At 37.9% G+C, this 18,534-nt stretch overlaps 1 protein-coding gene across 4 annotated transcripts in view; it reads left to right on the top strand.

The window, feature by feature from the left end:
- The window catches only part of faf (ubiquitin carboxyl-terminal hydrolase-like faf), a 264,269-nt gene that overhangs the window by 117,326 nt on the left and 128,409 nt on the right, over positions 1-18,534 (top strand). For all 4 annotated transcript variants that reach the window (XM_070093596.1, XM_070093595.1, XM_070093594.1 and 1 more), the window contains exons 33-36: positions 10,046-10,124; positions 13,424-13,590; positions 15,895-16,068; positions 16,243-16,384. In XM_070093596.1, the coding sequence (XP_069949697.1) occupies positions 10,046-10,124; positions 13,424-13,590; positions 15,895-16,068; positions 16,243-16,384 (562 nt within the window). The remainder of the gene's footprint in view (positions 1-10,045; positions 10,125-13,423; positions 13,591-15,894; positions 16,069-16,242; positions 16,385-18,534) is intronic.

Here is an 18,534-nt window from a genome sequence, read left to right as displayed (position 1 = left end):
AGGATAGTGAGGCTCGGGTTAGGGTGTGTAGAAGAGAGGGAGAATATTTCCCGGTAAAAGTAGGTCTTAGACAGGGATGTGTAATATCACCATGGTTGTTTAATATATTGATTGATGGGGTCGTAAAAGAAGTAAATGCTAGGGTGTTCGGGAGAGGGGTGGGATTAAATTATGAGGAATCAAATTCAAAATGGGAATTGACACAGTTACTTTTTGCTGATGATACCGTGCTTATGGGAGATTCTAAAGAAAAATTACAGAGGCTAGTGGATGAGTTTGAGAATGTGTGTAAAGGTAGAAAGTTGAAAGTGAACATAGAAAAGAGTAAGGTGATGAGGGCATCAAATGATTTAGATAAAGAAAAATTGGATATCAAATTGGGGAGGAGTAGTATGGAAGAAGTGAATGTTTTCAGATACTTGGGAGTTGATGTGTCGGCGGATGGATTTATGAAGGATGAGGTTAATCATAGAATTGATGAGGGAAAAAAGGTGAGTGGTGCGTTGAGGTATATGTGGAGTCAAAAAACGTTATCTATGGAGGCAAAGAAGGGAATGTATGAAAGTATAGTAGTACCAACACTCTTATATGGATGTGAATTTGGGTGGTAAATGCAGCAGGAAGGAGACGGTTGGAGGCAGTGGAGATGTCCTGTCTAAGGGCAATGTGTGGTGTGAATATTATGCAGAAAATTCGGAGTGTGGAAATTAGGAGAAGGTGTGAAGTTAATAAAAGCATTAGTCAGAGGGCAGAAGAGGGGTTGTTGAGGTGGTTTGGTCATTTAGAGAGAATGGATCAAAGTAGAATGACATGGAAAGCATATAAATCTATAGGGGAAGGAAGGAGGGGTAGGGGTCGTCCTCGAAAGGGTTGGAAAGAGGGGGTAAAGGAGGTTTTGTGGGCGAGGGGCTTGGATTTCCAGCAAGCGTGCATGAGCGTGTTAGATAGGAGTGAATGGAGACGAATGATACTTGGGACCTGACGATCTGTTGGAGTGTGAGCAGGGTAATATTTAGTGAAGGGATTCAGGGAAACCGGTTATTTTCATATAGTCGGACTTGAGTCCTGGAAATGGGAAGTGCAATGCCTGCACTTTAAAGGAGGGGTTTGGGATATTGGCAGTTTGGAGGGATATGTTGTGTATCTTTATATGTATATGCTTCTAAACTGTTGTATTCTGAGCACCTCCGCAAAAGCAGTGATAATGTGTGAGTGTGGTGAAAGTGTTGAATGATGATGAATGTATTTTCTTTTTGGGGATTTTCTTTCTTTTTTGGGTCACCCTGCCTCGGTGGGAGACGGCCGACTTGTTGAAAAAAAAAAAAAGAAAAACTTGTACATATGTTATTTTAACTTAGGGGTAGTTTTTGTTAGAAAATCAATATTGCATCTATTTTCGGTAAGAAATATCTTCTTAGCATTGTACTTAGAAGGGGGTAGGAGAGTTTAAGTGGGGAGAAATAATTAGGATTAGGTCAGGGGTTTCTAATAGAGCTAAGGAAGGAGTAGCAATAATGTTGAAGGTTCAGTTATGGCAGGAAAAGAGGGAATATAAATGTTTAAGTTCAAGGGTTATGTGGAGTAAATTAGGGTCGGATGTAAAGAGTGGTTTATAGAAGTGTTTATGCACCTGGGTAAGAGAGGTTTAGAGGAGAGAGATTTTGGGAGATAATGAGTGAGTGCTTGGGGAGTTTTGAACTAAGTTAGAGAGTACTTGTTGTGGGTAAAACTTATGGAGAGTATAGTAGGAAAGTTTGAGGTACCAGGGTTAAATGAAAATGGGGGGCCTTTAATTGAACTATTTATAGAAAGAGGTTTGGTAATAAGTAATATATCTTTTAAGAAAAAAAGGATAAATAAGTATGGAAGATATGATACAGTGCAAATGAAAATAGTTTGTTAGATCATGTGTTGGTGGATAAAAGGTTGATGGGTAGACTTTAGGATGTGCCTGTTCATGGAGGGGCAACGGTTATATTAGATAATTTAGTTGTAGCTACAGTTAGAGTAGGAGGTAGATGGGGCAAAAGGAAAATGACACCACTAATTAAGAGAGGTGAAAGTTTATAAACTGTGGGAGGAGGAAGTTAGGGTGAGATATCAGCAACTATTGGCAGAAAGGTGGGCTAGTGCAAGTATGAGGAGTGGGGGGAGCTTGAAGAGGGGTGGAATAGTTTTAAAAATGCAGTGTTAGAATGGGGGACAGAAGTTTGTGGCTATAGGAGGGTGGGTGTAGAAGGAAAATGGAGTGATTGGTGGAATGACCAGGTAAAGGGTGTGATAATGAAGAAAATGGTAGCTTATGAGAGGTTTTTACAAAGCAGAAGTGATATAAGAAGGGTGGAGCATATGGAGAGTAAAACAAAGGTGAAGAGAATGGTGAGGGAGTGAAAAGGAGAGCAAATGATAGTGGGTGAGTTGCTGTTAACAAATTTTGCTGAGAATAAGAAAAAATTTTGGAGTGAGTTAAATAGGTTAAGAAAGCCTAGGGAACAAATGGATTTGACAGTTAAAAACAGAATAGGGGAGTTAGTAGATGGGGAGTTGGAGATATTGGAAAGATGGCGGGAATATATTGAGAAACTGTTGAATGTTGTTGAGAGGGAGGCAGTAATTTCATGCATTGGCCAGGGAGGTATGATATCTTTTAGGAATGAAGAAGAGCTGGATGTGAGTATGGGGAAGGGGCACGAGGCATTATGTAGAATGAAAGGGGGTAAAGCAGCTGGAACTGATGGTGTCATGACAGAAATGGTAAAAGCAGGTGGGGATATAGTCTTGGAGTGGTTGGTACTATTGGTCAGTAAACGTATGAAAGAGGTGAAGGTACCTAAGGGTTGGCAGAGAGTATATAGTTCCTTTATATAAAGGGAAGGGGGAAAAAAAAAAAGAGTGTAAAAGTTATAAGGGAATAAGTTTACTGAGTATACCAGGTAAAGTGTATGGTAGGGTTATTATTGAAAGAATTAGAGGTAAGACAGAGAGCAGGGTTGCAGATGAGCAAGGAGGCTTTAGTGTGGGTAGGGGATGTGCAGATCAAGTGTTTACTTTGAAGCATATAAGAGCAATATTTACATACAGGTAGGGAAGTTTTCATTGCATTTATGGACTTAAAAAATGCATATGATAAGGTAGATAGGGGAGCAGTGCGACAGATGTTACAAGTGTATGGAATATACTGGTAGTAAGTTTCTAAATGCTGTAAAGAGTTTTTATGACAGTAGTGAGGTTAGGGTGTATAGGAGAGAGAGAGAGATTAGAGTAGGCCTTAGACAGGGATGTGTAATGTCACCATGGTTGTTTAACATATTTATAGATGGGGTTGTAAAAGAAGTAAATTCTAGGGTGATGAGGAGATAGGTGGGATTAAATTATAGGGAATTAAGTACAAAATGGGAATTGACACAGTTATGTTCTCCTGATGATACTGTGCTTTTGGGAGATTCTAGAGAAGTTGCAAAGGTTAGTGGATGAGTTTTGGAGGGTTTGTAATGGTAGAAAGTTGAAAATGAACATAAATAAGAGTAAGGTGATGAGGGTATCAGATGAGTTAGGTAAAGAAAAATTGGAAATCACACTGGACGGAGAGAGTATGGAAGAAATGAATGTGTTCAAATATTTGAAAGTAGACTTGTCAGCGGATCGGTTTATATAGGACAAGTTTAACCATAGAGATGAAGAAGGAAAAAAAGGTGGGTGGTGCAATTTTTTTTTTTTTTTTTTACACGTCGGCTGTTTCCCACCGAAGCAGGGTGACCCAAAAAGAAAGAAAAAACTTTAGTCATTCTTCAACACTATCCATCACTCGTACATAATCACTGTCTTTGCAAAGGTTCTCAGATACGGCAGTTTAGATGTTCCTCCAAACTCCTAATATCCCAGACCCCTCCTTTAACTCTTAAACTGTCTAAACATAGATCAGCGTTCATGTGCATACCGCTCTCAACATTTTGGGATTTTTTTTTTTTTTAACCCTTTCAGGGTCCAGAGGCCAAATTTCAAAGTGCACACCAGGGTGCAATAATTTTCAAAAATTAATTGTTGTTTTTTCTTATGAAATAGTAGAGAATCTTTTTCTGAAAGTAATAAAGCAAAAAGTATGAAATTTGATGGAAAATTGACGAAATTATGCTCTCACGAATTTTGGTGTGTCAGTGATATTTACGCATCGGCGATTTTGCTGACTTTGACTTCCGTTTTAGGCCAATTACATTATTCCAGTCGACCAAATTCTTAGCTATTTCACTAGTATTACTTCTATTCTATCGATTGAGCACAAGAAATCGCCAAGTCAACTGTTTCAACTACAAAATAAAGTGATCGGAAATTGGTAATTTGACCAATTTAATGCAAAGTTCAAAATATTCAAATTTCAAAATAGGGTCCAGAATAAACAATGCAGGCATTCCTGGCACTAAGCTAACATTTCCTCTGTTCATTAGTTATGTTTTCAGGCTTTACAAATGAATTCCATTTTGATTTTTAATTCACATAATGAATTTTTATTCAAACCAAAAAATAGAAGATTTACTGTCATGCAATATTGTAATAATTGTATAAATAATATCACCACATTTGTGAATGTATATTAGACCCACCAGCTAGCGTGTATTAGATGCTTGAGGTCATTTGTTTACTCTTGAACATCGGCAAAAATTTAACATTTCTGCTTCTTTGAGCTCAGTTTCAAGCCATTTTCAGTAGTAAAACCAATCAAAATCATCTCTATTTCTGTAATATATCTTCCATTCTATCAAATGAGACCAAGAAATCGCAAATACAACTATAAAAAAACATACGAAAAAACACTGTAAAGTCGTTGTTTCAGTCGAAAATTACAGTCTCGTTTTTTCTCTCTCATTATGCACTGTGTGCTGCAGGGTTTATTTTATGTGGTGCACACATATCACATAGATGTATTCTCTCATATCTAGGCACAAATTTACCGCTCATAGCTTCAGAGTGATCTGAGCTCATGGCGTAGATCTACGGTTTGGACCCTCAACATAAAACCGTAGATCTACGGCACGGACCCTGAAAGGGTTAAATGAGCACATTTTCCAGGCATCCCCGAATTTTGTCATACTGCGCACACTGAGTGCACACTCATTCTCTCGTGTCTAGGCAACTCAGGCTTATAGTGCCCAGGTTGAAAGCATGTAAAATAAAATGTAGATCTATGATTGGAGTGCTGCGCATGTGAAGGTTGATCTATGTTTGGACAGTTTAAGGGTTAAAGTGCAGGCATTGTACTTTCCATTTCCATGACTCAAGTCTGGCTACCTGGTTTCCCTGAATCCCTTGAAAAAATATTACCCTGCTCACACTCCAACAGCTCGTAACATCCCTAAAACCATTCGTCTCCATTTACTCCTAGCACGCTTGCACACACTTGCTGAAGTCCAAGCCTCTCGCCACAAAACCTCCTTTACCCCCTCCTAACTTTTCATGGACAACCCCTACCTTACCTTCCTTCCCCTACAGATTTATCTGCTCTCCAAGTCATTCTACTTTGCTCCATCCTCTCTAATTGACCAAACCACCTTAACAGCCCCTCTTCATCCCTCTAATACTTTTAGTTACTCCACACCTCCTCATAATTTCCACTACAAATTCTCTGCATAATATTTACACCACACGTTGAGGTATCTGTGGAGACAAAACTTTATCTATGGAGGCAAAGAAGGAAATGCATGAGAGTCTAGTGGTACCAACACTTACATGGGTGTGAATCATGGGTTGTAAATGCTGCAGCAAGGAGGAGGCTGGAGGCAGTGGAGATGTCATGTTTAAAGAGCAATATTTTTTTTTTTAAACAAGTTGGCCATCTCCCACCGAGGCAGGGTGACCCAAAAAGAAAGAAAATCCCCAAAAAGAAAATACTTTCATCATCATTCAACATTTTCACCTCACTCATGCATAATCACTGTTTTTGCAGAGGTGCCCAGAACACAAAAGTTTAGAAGCATATACGTATAAAGATGCACAACATATCCCTCCAAACTGCCAATATCCCAAACCCCTCCTTTAAAGTGCAGGCATTGTACTTCCCATTTCCAGTACTCAAGTCCAGCTGTATAAAAGTAACCGGTTTCCCTGAATCCCTTCACTAAATATTACCCGCTCACACTCCAACAGCTCATCAGGTCCCAAATATCATTCGTCTCCATTCACTCCTATCTAACACGCTCACACATGCTTGCTGGAAGTCCAAGCCCCTCACCCACAAAACCTCCTTTACCCCCTCATTCCAGCCTTTTTGAGGACGACCCCTACCCTGCCTTCCTTCCCCTACAGATTTATATGCTCTCCATGTTATTCTACTTTGATACATTCTCTCTAAATGACCAAACCACCTCAACGACCCCTCTTCAGCCCTCTGACTAATACTTTTATTAACTCCACACCTTATTTCCACACTCCGAATTCTATGCATAATATTTACACCACACATTGCCCTTAGACAGAACATCTCCACCGCTTCCTCACTGCAGCACTTACAACCCAAGCTTCACACCCATGTAAGAGTGTTGGTACCACTATACTTTCATACATTCCTTTCTTTGCCTCCATAGATTATGTTATTTTGTCCCCACATATACCTCAATGCACCACTTGCCTTTTTTTCCTTCATCAGTTCTATGGTTAACCTCATCCTCATCTGAAAACATTCACTTCTTCTATACTCCTCTCCAATTTCATATCCAATTTTTATCTAAATCATTTGATACCCACATCACCTTAAACTTTTCTATGTTCATTTTCAACTTTCTACCTTTACACACACACCCAAACTTGTCCACTAATCTCTGCAACTTTTCTTTAGAATCTCCCATAAGCACATTATCATCAGCAAAAAGTAACTGTGTCAATTCCCATTTTGTATTTGATTCCTCATAATTTAATCCAACCCCTCTCTCCAACACCCTAGCATTTACTTCTTTTACAACCCCATCTATAAATATATTACACAACCATGGTGACATTACACATCCCTGTCTAAGACCCACCGTTACTGGGAAGTAGTCTCCCTCTCTTCTACACACCCTAACCTGAGCCTCACTATCCTCATAAAAACTCTTTTCTGCATTCAGTAACTTACCACTTATTCCATATACTTGCAACATCTGCCACATTGCTCCCCTATCCACTCTATCATATGCATTTTCTAAATCCATAAATGCAATGAAAACTTCCCTACCTTTACCTAAATACTGTTCACATATATGCTTCAATGTAAACACTTGATCTACACATCCCCTACTCAAACTAAAACCTCCTTGCTTGTCCACAATCCTACTTTCTGTCTTGCCTCTAATTCTTTCAGTGATAACCCTACGATGCACTTTTCCTGGTCTACTCAGTAAACTTTTTCCTCTATAATTTTTACTCTCTCTTTTGTCCCCCTTCCCTTTATATAAAAGAGTTATACATGCTTTCTGCCAATCCCTAGGTACCTTCCCCTCTTTCGTACATTTATTAAACAAAAATACCAACCACTCCAACATTATATCCCCCCCTGCTTTTAACATTTCTATCATGATCCCGTCAGTTCCAGCTGCTTTATTCCCTTTCATTCTACGTAATGCCTCACGCACCTCCCCCACACTCACATCCTGCTCTTCTTTACTCCTAAACGATGGTATACCTCCCTGGCCAGTGTGTGAAATTACCGCCTCCCTTTCTTGGTTGACATTTAAAAGTTCCTCAAAATATTCCTGCCATCTACCCAATACCTCCATCTCTCCATCTACTAACTCCCCTACTCTGTTGTTAACTGACAAATCCATTTGTTCCATAGGCTTTCTTAACGTGTTTATCTCACTCCAAAATTTTTTCTTATTTTCATCAAAATTTCTTGACAGTGCTTCTCCCACTCTGTCATCTGCTCTCCTTTTTCACTCTCTCACCACTCTCTTCACCTTTCTTTTACTCTCCATGTACTATGCTCTTCTTATAACACTTCTGCTTTGTAAAAACCTTTCATAAGCTACCTTTTTCTCTTTTATCACACGAATAACTTCATCCTTCCACCAATCACTCCTCTTCCCTCCTGTAGCCACAAACTTCTGCCCCACATTCTAAAACTGCATTTTTAAAACTATTCCAACCCTCTTCAACCCCCCCACTGCTCATACTTGCACTAGCCCACCTTTCTGCCAATAGTTGCTTATATCTCACCCAAACTTCTTCCTCCCTTAGTTTATACACTTTCACCTCTCTTACTTGTTGCCATTTTCCTTTTGTCCCATCTACCTCTTAATCTAACTTTAGCTACAACTAAATAATGATCCGATATATCAGTTGCCCCCTCTATGAACATGTACATCCTGAAGCCTACCCATCAACCTTTTATCCACCAATATATAATCTAACAAACTACTTTCATTACCTGCTATACCATACCTTGTATATTTATGTATCCTCTTCTTCATAAAATATGTATTACTTATTACCAAACGTCTTTCTACACATAGCTCAGTTAAAGGCTCCCCATTTTCATTTACCCCTGGCACCCCAAATTTATGTACTACTCCCTCCACAACATTTTTACCCACTTTAGCATTGAAATTGCCAACCACAAGTACTCTCACACTTGGTTCAAATCTCCCCACACACTCAACAGTTCTCAAAACCTCTCTCTCTACTCTACACTTCTCTCTTCAGATGCATATATGCTTACTATAACCCACTTTTCACATCCAACCTTTATTTTACTCCACATAACCCTTGAATTAATACATTTATTTATTCTCCCTCTTTTCCTGTCATAGCTTATCATTCAACATTACTGCTATTCCTTCTTTAGCTCTAACTCTATTTGAAACCCCTGACCTAATCCCATTTACTTCTCACCACAGAAACTCTCCTACCCCCTTCAGCTTTGTTTCACTTAAAGCCAGGACATCCAGCTTCTTCTCATTCATAACATCCACAATCATCTCTTTCTTATCATTTGCACAACATCCATGCACATTCAGACATCCCACTTTGACAATTTTCTTCTTTTTGGTAATCTGTACAGGAAAAGGGGTTACTAGCCCATTGTTCCCAGCATTTTAGTTGACTTTTAAAACACACATGGCTTACAGAGGAAAGATTCTTATTCCACTTCCCCATGGGTATAAAAGGAAAACTAATAAGAACAAGAAAAGAACTATTAAGATAAAATCAAAGAAAACTCAGATGAGTGTGTATAAATAAACATGTACATGTATGTGTAGTGTGACCTAAGTGTAAGTAGAAGTAGCAAGATGTACCTGTAATCTTGCATATTTATGAGACAGGCAAAAGACACCAGCAATCCTACCATCATGTAAGACAGTTGCAGGCTCTCGTTTTACACTCGCTTGTCAGGACGGTAGTACCTCCCTGGGTGGTTGCTGTGTACCAACCTACTATATGAGCAGTATGTGGTGTAAATATTATGTAGAGATTTTGTAGTGTGAAAATTACGAGGAAGTGGTGTTACTAAAAGTATTATTCAGAGGGCTGAGCAGAGGTTGTTGAGGTGGTTAGGTCACATAGAGGGGATGGAGCAAAATAGAATGACTTGGAGGATGTATGAATCTGTAATGGAGGGGAGGAGAGGTAGGGGTCATCCTAGGAATGGATGGAGGGAGGGGGTACAAGAGATTTTGTGTACAAGGGTCTTGGACAAAGAACAGGCATATGTGAGTGTGTTAGATAGGAATGAATAGAAATGAATGTTTTTTGCTACTTGACGAGCTCTTGGTGTGTGAGAAGGGTAATGTTGTTTTGTGAAATAATTAAGGAAAACTGGTTAGCCGGACTTGAGTTCTGGAGGTAGGAAGTACAGTGATTGCACTTTCAAAGAGGTGTTCGGAATTTGTTTGGAGTGACATCTGAACTGTCGTATCTGAGCACCTCAGCAAAGGCAGTGAGTGTGTGAATGATAGTGAAAACGTTTTTCATTTTTGAGTCGCCCTGCCTCGGTGGGAGATAGCTGACGTGTTGAAAAAAAAAAGAGGAGATAAAATATTGGAAATTTAATTGATTAAATTGTAACTTTTTCTGTTTATAGGCATGGTGTATTAGCAGTGGAAGGAGCAGCGACAGATCCTGAGGAAGATTTCAGTGGTGAAGAAAGAATGGAGCAAGAGGTATGTCATGCCATAAATCATACTCTTGTTTTTAGTTTAATCATCTTTTGGTGCTTTGCAAACACACAAATATTATTAAAATAACCAACATTAAAAATTTAGAAATATTTTTTGTTCTAGCGAGATAACAAAGAGGTTCTCTTAACTTAGACCCAGTATATTTTCCAGATATATTTGAGATAGTGTGTGGCTTTTGGACGAAATTATTTGCATTGAATACAGCAAATAGAATAATTAGTATAGAGGACTTAGTCTAGGTAGATACATTCAGTCAGCATGACAGAAGCCATAGAAATAAAATACTAATGTAATTGTAAAGCATTGAAAATATATCAGGGGTATCTTGAGTTAGAGCTAAGAAAGGAGTAGCAGTAATGTTGAAGGATCAGTCATGGCAGGAAAGGAGGGAATATAAATGTATGAATTGAAGGATTATGTGAATGCAAAAAGTGGGTTATACTGCATGTTTATGCACCTGGGGTACCAGAGGTAAATGATAATAGGATGACATTTGATTGAAATTTGTACAGAAAAAGTTTCATAATAGGTAATACATATTTAAGAAAGATGTGATATAGTACATAATGACAATAGTTTGTTGGACTATATATTGGCGAATAAAAGATTGATGGGATGTACTTGTTTATATAGAAGGGTAACAGATATATCAGATTATTAGTTACTTGTAGCTACAGTTAGAGTAAGAGGTAGATGGGGAACAAGGAGAATGCATCGGTGAGTATGAGAAGGGTGAAAGTTTATAAATTACAGGAGGTATTTAAGGTTAGATATAATCAATTATTGGGAGAAAGATGGGAGAATGAAAGGATAGGTAATGTAGAGGTTGAAAAGGTATGGTTTGGGCTTAAGAATGCAGTGTTAATGTGCAGTAAGTTTGTGGCTATAAGAGGGTGGTTGCAGAAGGGAAGAGAGGTGATTGTGGTAAAGATGAGGTAAAGCAAATGGTGAGGGGAAAAAAAGTTAGCAAATAAGAGGATTTTACGAAGCAGAAGTGATATAAGGAGGGTGGAGAATATGGAGAGTAAAAAGGGTCGAGTGTGTAGTGAGGATAGGTAAAAGGAGTGCAGATGAGATTGGGTGAGGTTCTGTCAATAAATTTTACTGAGAATAAGAAAAAGTTTTGGAGTGAGATTATTGGTTGAGAAAGCCTAGGGAACAAATGTATTTAATACATAGAAGAGGGGTTTGGGATATTGACAGTTTGGAGGGACTTCTAAACTGTTGTATCTGAGCACCTCTGCAAAGACAGTGATTATGTGTGAGTGAGGTGAAAGTGTTGAATGATGAAAGTATTTTTGGGGGGATTTTCTTTCTTTTTGGATCACCCTACCTTGGTAGAAGACGGTCGAAGTGTTAAAAAAAAAAAAGTGAGTTATTAAATGGGTAGTTGGAGGTATTGGGAAGATGGTGGGAATATTTTGAGGAGCTGTTAAATGTTGAAGTAGAAAGGGAGGTAGTGATTTCATGCACTGGCTAGAGGTATAACATTCTTTAGGAGTGAGGAAGAGCCAGATGTAAGAGTGGTGGATGTGTGCAAAGCAGTGAGTGAATTGGAAGGGAGTAAAGCAGCTGTGACTGATGAGATCAAGATGGAAATGTTAAAAGAAGTTACAGATATAGTTTTGGAGTGGTTGGTACTTTCATTCAATAAATGTTCAATAGAAGGGAAAGTACTTAGGGATTGACAGAGAGCATGCATAGTTGTTTTGAATAAAGGAAAGGGGGACAAAAGAGAGTAAATGTTAGGGAAATAAACCTGTTAAGTATATCAGGTAAGTTATATGGTAGAATTTAACCCTTAAACTGTCCAAACATAGATCTATGTTCACATGTGTAGTACTCCAAAAGTAGATCTACATTTTTTTACATATTTTCAAATATATAAAAAAAAAAGCAGATCAAATTTTTTTTACACACTTTCAAATCTTAAAAAAAAAAAGATCTGTGTTTTTTTTACATTCAAATGTTGAAAAAATGTAGATCTACGTTTGGACAGTTTAACCCTTAAATGGTCCAAACGTATGTGTAAGTTTTTTCAACATTTGAAAGTATGTAAAAAAATGTAATCTTCTTTCTTGTTTTACATTTAAAAATGTGTAAAAAAAACTTTTATCTACATTTTTTTTTTTTTGTTATTTTTGAAAATGTGTAAAAAAAAACGTAGATCTACTTTTGGAGCACTGCGGATTTGAACTTCGATCTGTTTGGACCGTTTAAGGGTTAAGAATTAATATTAAAGAATTAAGGGCAAGATTGTTTATCTGCAGGATTGCAGATAAACAAGGCTTCAGGAAGGGTAGGCGATGTGTAGACCAAGTGTTTACATTGAAATATACAAGTAAACATTATTTAGATAAAGGTAAGGAAGTTTTTGTTGCATTTGTGGATTTAGCTCATGTTAGGGTATGTAGGAGAGAGGGAGATTATTTTTAAGTAAAAGTGGGCCTTAGACAGGAATGTATGATGTTACCATGGTTATTTACCATATTTATAGATGGGTTTGTAAAAAGTGAATGCTAGGGTATTGGGAAAGGTGCAGAATTAAAGTATGCAAAATATAATACAAAATGTGAGTTGTCACAGTTGCTTTTTGAGAGATTCTGAAGAGAAGTTGCAAATGTCAGGGAATGAATTTGGGAGCATATGCAGAAGGAAATTAAGAGTGAGCATAGGAAAGAGCAAGGTGATAAAGGTAACAAACAATGGCAATGAAGGATTGGATATCAGATTGGATGGAGGGAAGGGAATGTATTCATATGTCTGGGAGTGAACTTGCCATTGGATGGTCTATGACAAACAAGGTGAATTGGTGAGGTGAAAAAGGCGAGTCATACATTGAGGCATTAGTGGAGACAAAGAGGTGAATGGAGGCAAAGAGGTGAATGTATGAGAGTATAGTGGCATCAGCACTCTTATATGGGTGTGAAGTATGAGTTGTGAAATTCACGTTGCAGCAAGGAGGAGGATGGAAGCAGTGGAGATGTTGTCTGAGGGCAATGTGTTGTGTAGAGATTATGCTTGCTTGCAGATTTGAAGGTGGTGTTGGGTTACAAAAAGTATTATCCAGAGGGCTCAGGGGGTTGTTGAGGTGGTTTGGATATTTAGGGAGGATGGAGTAAAATAGGATGACTTGAAGGGTACGTATATAAAACTGTAGTGGGGGAGGATGGGAGGTAGGGGTCACCCAAATGCACTGTAGGTGTCTGTGCTTTAGTTATGTATAATAAAATGTCGCAGTAAATGTAGAATACAAGTTTGCCATTTATATTTCCTTCTAGACCAATCTTGATGGAAATGAAGAAGATGCTATGAACAGTAGTTCTAACGAGGAAAGTAGAAAGGAATATCACATAGGGATTCTCAAGCAGGTGCAGGCTATCTTTGCACATTTAGCATGCTCCAAACTACAGTACTATGTCCCAAGAGGTCTTTGGAAGCATTTCAAGTAAGTAAACATGTAGATAAGTTGAACAATATTCTGTTCTTTTACCAGATCACACTTTACTGCCGTGTCCGTGGGTCTAGTTTCTGGGGTTTCGGTTATCTGTGGTATACCCCTGGCGTGAAAATAAACCTTAATTTTACTTAATAATGACACTAAAGTGCAAAAGTAGTGAAGGTGGCAGTTCTTCAAAATCTGAGAAGCTGTGAAGTGCTCCCCTGTATGGAGGTATGATCACATGCCTGCATAACAAAGAAAAACCTCAGTGCCCTCTAGGTTAAGTTATTTTTTACATTCATGTTGAAAAACATTTTGCGATGTAAAGGAATACTGAAGTTGTAGCTGAAGTAGATCTTGAATTAAGCAAGTGTGTCAGGAACAACTTGTATGCAAATACACACGTGTTTGTTGGTTTTTGCTTGCCAGGGGCGGCTTCCTCACTCCAATATAGAGAACAAGACAGGCATTATTTAAAGTGGCAGAGGTCAAGTGTGTTGAGAAGAAGAACAGTGCTAAGTGATGGCTGTATCCTGCATGGGTAAAAGTGTATTGTGCAAGCATTTTGGATGTGATGAAACTCCTTATAATTTGAGCTAGGCTGGATAGATTCCTTGATGACTAGTTTGGCCTTGTTGAAATCCATGAAGTGCCCACATTCATTGCAATCTGATCTGAAATTTAACTTTTTTCAGATCATATTTCTGGCATGCATATGTTGTGTGAGATTTATGGGAGTTTCCTCAACATGTGTATATTCCACCAACACCATAACAAAACACAGGTAGTTACATCATATCCAAAATACCCTCAGTGCATTCTATCCAAGCAGGATATTGCCATAACTTAGTCCTATCCTCCTCTTCTGTGCATCTGACTTTTGCCATTGTGTGTTTACTACCTGTCTCATGTTGTCAGTATTGGTTTGAAGAGACTCCTGGCAGGTAAAACATCTGTTTTAAAACCCCATGTGTGTATTTCTACATACTTTTCTGCTTTAGCCAGTTTTAGCAGAAACTCCTTAGAAGTTTATCTTCAAAATTCTGATAGAATGATACACAAGTTCACCCATGTAGGGAGAGACATTTAAGATAGTTAGCCATTTGAGGGTCCGTCCTGTAGTTCTACAGCTTTGAAGCCAGGGTCCAAGCCATAGTTCTACATCACGAACTCAGCTCACTCAGATAAGGTGTGAGCAGTAAATTTGGGCCTAGATATGAGAGGATGCATCTTTGTGGTAAGTGTGCACCTTATAAAACAAATCCTGCAGCATGCAGTGCATAATGAGAAAAAAAAATTGAGTTTTTGTTGAAACAAGACTTTGCAGTGTATTTTTGCACATTTCTTATGGTTGTATTCACGGTTTCTTGGTCTCATTTGATAGTGGTAGATATATTACAGAAATGGAGATGATTTTGATTGGTTTTAGTACGGAAAATGGCTTGAAACTGAGCTCAAAGTAGCAGAAACGTTCAATTTTTGCCAATGTTCAGGAGTAAACAAATGACATCATGTGTTCAGTACATGTCAGCTGGTAGGTCTAATGTGTGTTCACGAATGCGCTGATATTATTTATACAATTATTACAATATTGCATAACAGTAAATCTTCAATTTTTTGGTGTGAATAAAAATTCGTTAGGTGAATAAAAGATCAAAGTGGAATTCATTTGTAAAGCCTGAAAACATAACTGATGAACAGAGGAAATGTTATGTTAGTGCCAGGAATGTCCGCATTGTTTATTCTGAATCCTATTTTGAAAGTGGAATATTTTGAACTTTGATATTGGCCAAATTACCAATTTCTGAACACTATTGGATAGTTGAAATAGTAGTTGATTGGGCAATTTCTTGTGCTCAATTGATAAAATAGAAGTAATACTAGCAAAATAGCTAAGAATTTGATCAACTGGAATAATTTAATTAGCCTCAAATGGGAGTCAAAGTGGGCAAAATCGTCCATGTGTAAATATTGCTGATGCACCAAAATTCATGAGGACTTAGAATTTAGCATTAGGTTTATTTGTTCTGTATACATTTCCCCTCTCCAGTTTCAAATAAGATGTGGTATATCAAGATGCACAATAGTTTTTAGTTTCCACCTACGACTCCCTTAACTGCATTGTCGTCATCAGTCATATAATTATCCGAGATTGCCAGAGAAGTTTCCTTACCTCATGACGTAGTTTACTTCAATAGGTACAAAGTTTTATATCCCTATTAATAAAAGAGAAGAGCTTGTCGGAATTAAATACATAATATAAAATTTGGATAGTTTATAAAGGTCTTATTTATTTTTGCTTTTAAATAGATTACAAGGAGAGCCTGTGAACTTGCGGGAGCAACATGATGCTTGTGAATTCTACAATATTTTGGTGGAGAGCTTGAATGAGGCGCTTAAAGCCTTAGGACATGAACAGATAATGAACAAGATACTTGGGGGTTCTTATTCTGACCAGAAGATCTGCAAAACTTGCCCTCACAGGTATTTCTCCACTCTATTTCAGTAGTCAGATTACCTGTATAAAGTATTGTATTTCTTGACATTATACAGTACATGTTAAATTAGTGGTATATTAGAAATTCTCTTCCATATTTAAAAGTTTGTTTTTTGGTGAATATTTAAATATAAATTTCATTTTGACCTGCATCATCATAGGTACTCAAGGGAAGAAACCTTCACGGTCATCAGTATCGATATACGCAACTACAGCAATCTCTATGATTCCCTAGAACAGTATGTGAAGGGTGATTTACTGGAGGGGGATAATGCGTATCTTTGTGAAAAGTGCGACAAAAAGGTAAGTTGAATGAACATGCACTTAAATATGGGAGTGTGCAAGACAGATTTCTATATTTGCAGTATGTTTTAATGATGTGTGCATTTCTTTTCTTTCTTTCAACACACTGGCTGTATCCCACCGAGGCAGGGTGGCCCAAAAGTAAAATGAAAGCTTCTCCTTTTACATTTAGTAATATATACAGGAGAAGGGGTTACTAGCCCCTTGCTCCTGGCATTTTAGTTGCCTCTTACAACACACATGGCTTATGGAGGAAGAATTCTGTTCCACTTCCCCATGGAGGCAAGAGGAAATAAACAAGAACTAGTAAGAAAATAGAAGAAAACCCAGAGGGGTGTGTATATATATGCTTGTACATGTATGTGTAGTGTGGCCTAAGTGTAAGTAGAAGTAGCAAGACATACCTGAAACCTTGCATGTTTATGAGACAGAAAAATGGACATCAGCAATCCTACCATCTTGTAAAACAATTACAGGCTTTCGTTTTACACTCACTTGGCAGGACGGTAGTACCTCCCTGGGTGGTTGCTGTCTACCAACCTACTACCTAGGATGTGTGCATTTACATGCTAGTAATTTCTCTTGTGAATGTTTCACAAAACATATAGAACAGTAAACTGTCGATCAAGATGCGATCTGTTACAAAGTTTTTGCTGTAAGATGGTTGAGAAATTGTGACCTTTCTTTGATCGTGATGCTGTGATGTTCATTTATGATAGTGTAAATATAGGGAAAAATAGCTGAGAGCCAGTACAGAGAGGCTGATGATGATAATTTCACTAACTAGACTTTACTGTTCCTTTAACCCTTTGAGGGTCGACAGGCCCTCTCAGAAACTCGTTCTCAGGGTCGGCCAAATTTAAAAAAAAAAAAAAAAATTCTTATGAAAAGATAGAGAATCTTTTCCCGATCATAATGACACCAAAATTATGAGATTTGATGGAAAACTTACAGAATTATGCTCTCGCGAAGTCAGCGGTCTCGGTGATGTTTACGCATCGGCGATTTTGCCCAATTTGAGCCCCATTTTCGGCCAATTCCTCTGTACTAGTCGACAAAAACATGAATATTTCGCTAGAACTACATTTTTTCTATTGAATGAGTTCAAGAAACCACCCATTTACCATTTTCAACTATCCAATACAGTGGTCAGAATTTAGCAATTTTGCCAATTTCACACAAATTTCAAAAAATGCCAATTTCCGAATAGGGTCCAGAACAAACAAGAAATACATTCCTGGCACTAAAATGACATTTCTTCTGTTCATTAGTCACGTCTCAAGGCCCCTCTTACATTCTTTTGCTTTCCACTTTGAATTTTTATTCTCACGAAAAATAGAAGATTTACTGTTATGCAGACTACTGCATTAGTGTAAAAAATGGTATAAATCATATTGGCGCACTTGCAAAAGAATGTTAGACTCACCAGTTGACATGTATTGAACGCTTGGCATGATTTGATTACTTTTGAACTTTGGTAAAAATCGAACATTTCTGCTACTTTGAGCTCAATTTCAAGGTACTTTTCATTGTAAAACCAGTGAAAATCATCTCAATTTCTGTGATATGCATTCCATTCTATAAAATGAGACCAAGAAAACTAGAATACAACAATAAATACCATACGAAAATACAGTGCAAAGTCGCTGTTTTATGCCAAAAAAAACGGTGAAAGTTTTTTTTTCTCATTATCCACTGTGTGCTGCAGGATTTTTTTTATACTGTGCACACTGACCACATAGACCCATTCTTTCATATGGAGGCCTACCAGCCTTTTCCCGCGAGATTTGACGGCGCTAGAATTTATGCGTACTAGTACGTCAAAAACCCCTGCGCGTAAGACGTACTAGTACGTCCGAAACCCTCAAAGGGTTAACAGTTATTCACTAACCTTAGGTTTATTTATATAGATGTTGAATGTGTCAGCGATTGATAATGGTGGTAAAAGTACAGTAATTAAACAAGAACGTGAAGGGTTAATCTTGCAGCATGTCCATAAATGTGTATACATACCATCTTTTGGGATATTGGCAGTTTGGAGAGATACATTGTGTATTTTTATATGTATATACTTCTAAGCTGTTGTATTCTGGGCACCTCTGCAAAAACAGTGATTATGTGTGAGTGAGGTGAAAGTGTTGAATGATGAT

Source organism: Cherax quadricarinatus, chromosome 43 (genome assembly GCF_038502225.1).
Source record: "Cherax quadricarinatus isolate ZL_2023a chromosome 43, ASM3850222v1, whole genome shotgun sequence".
Lineage (NCBI taxonomy): Eukaryota > Metazoa > Arthropoda > Malacostraca > Decapoda > Parastacidae > Cherax > Cherax quadricarinatus.
The sequence above is the reverse complement of the archived record's forward strand: the minus strand, read 5'-3'. Positions and strand labels throughout refer to the sequence as shown.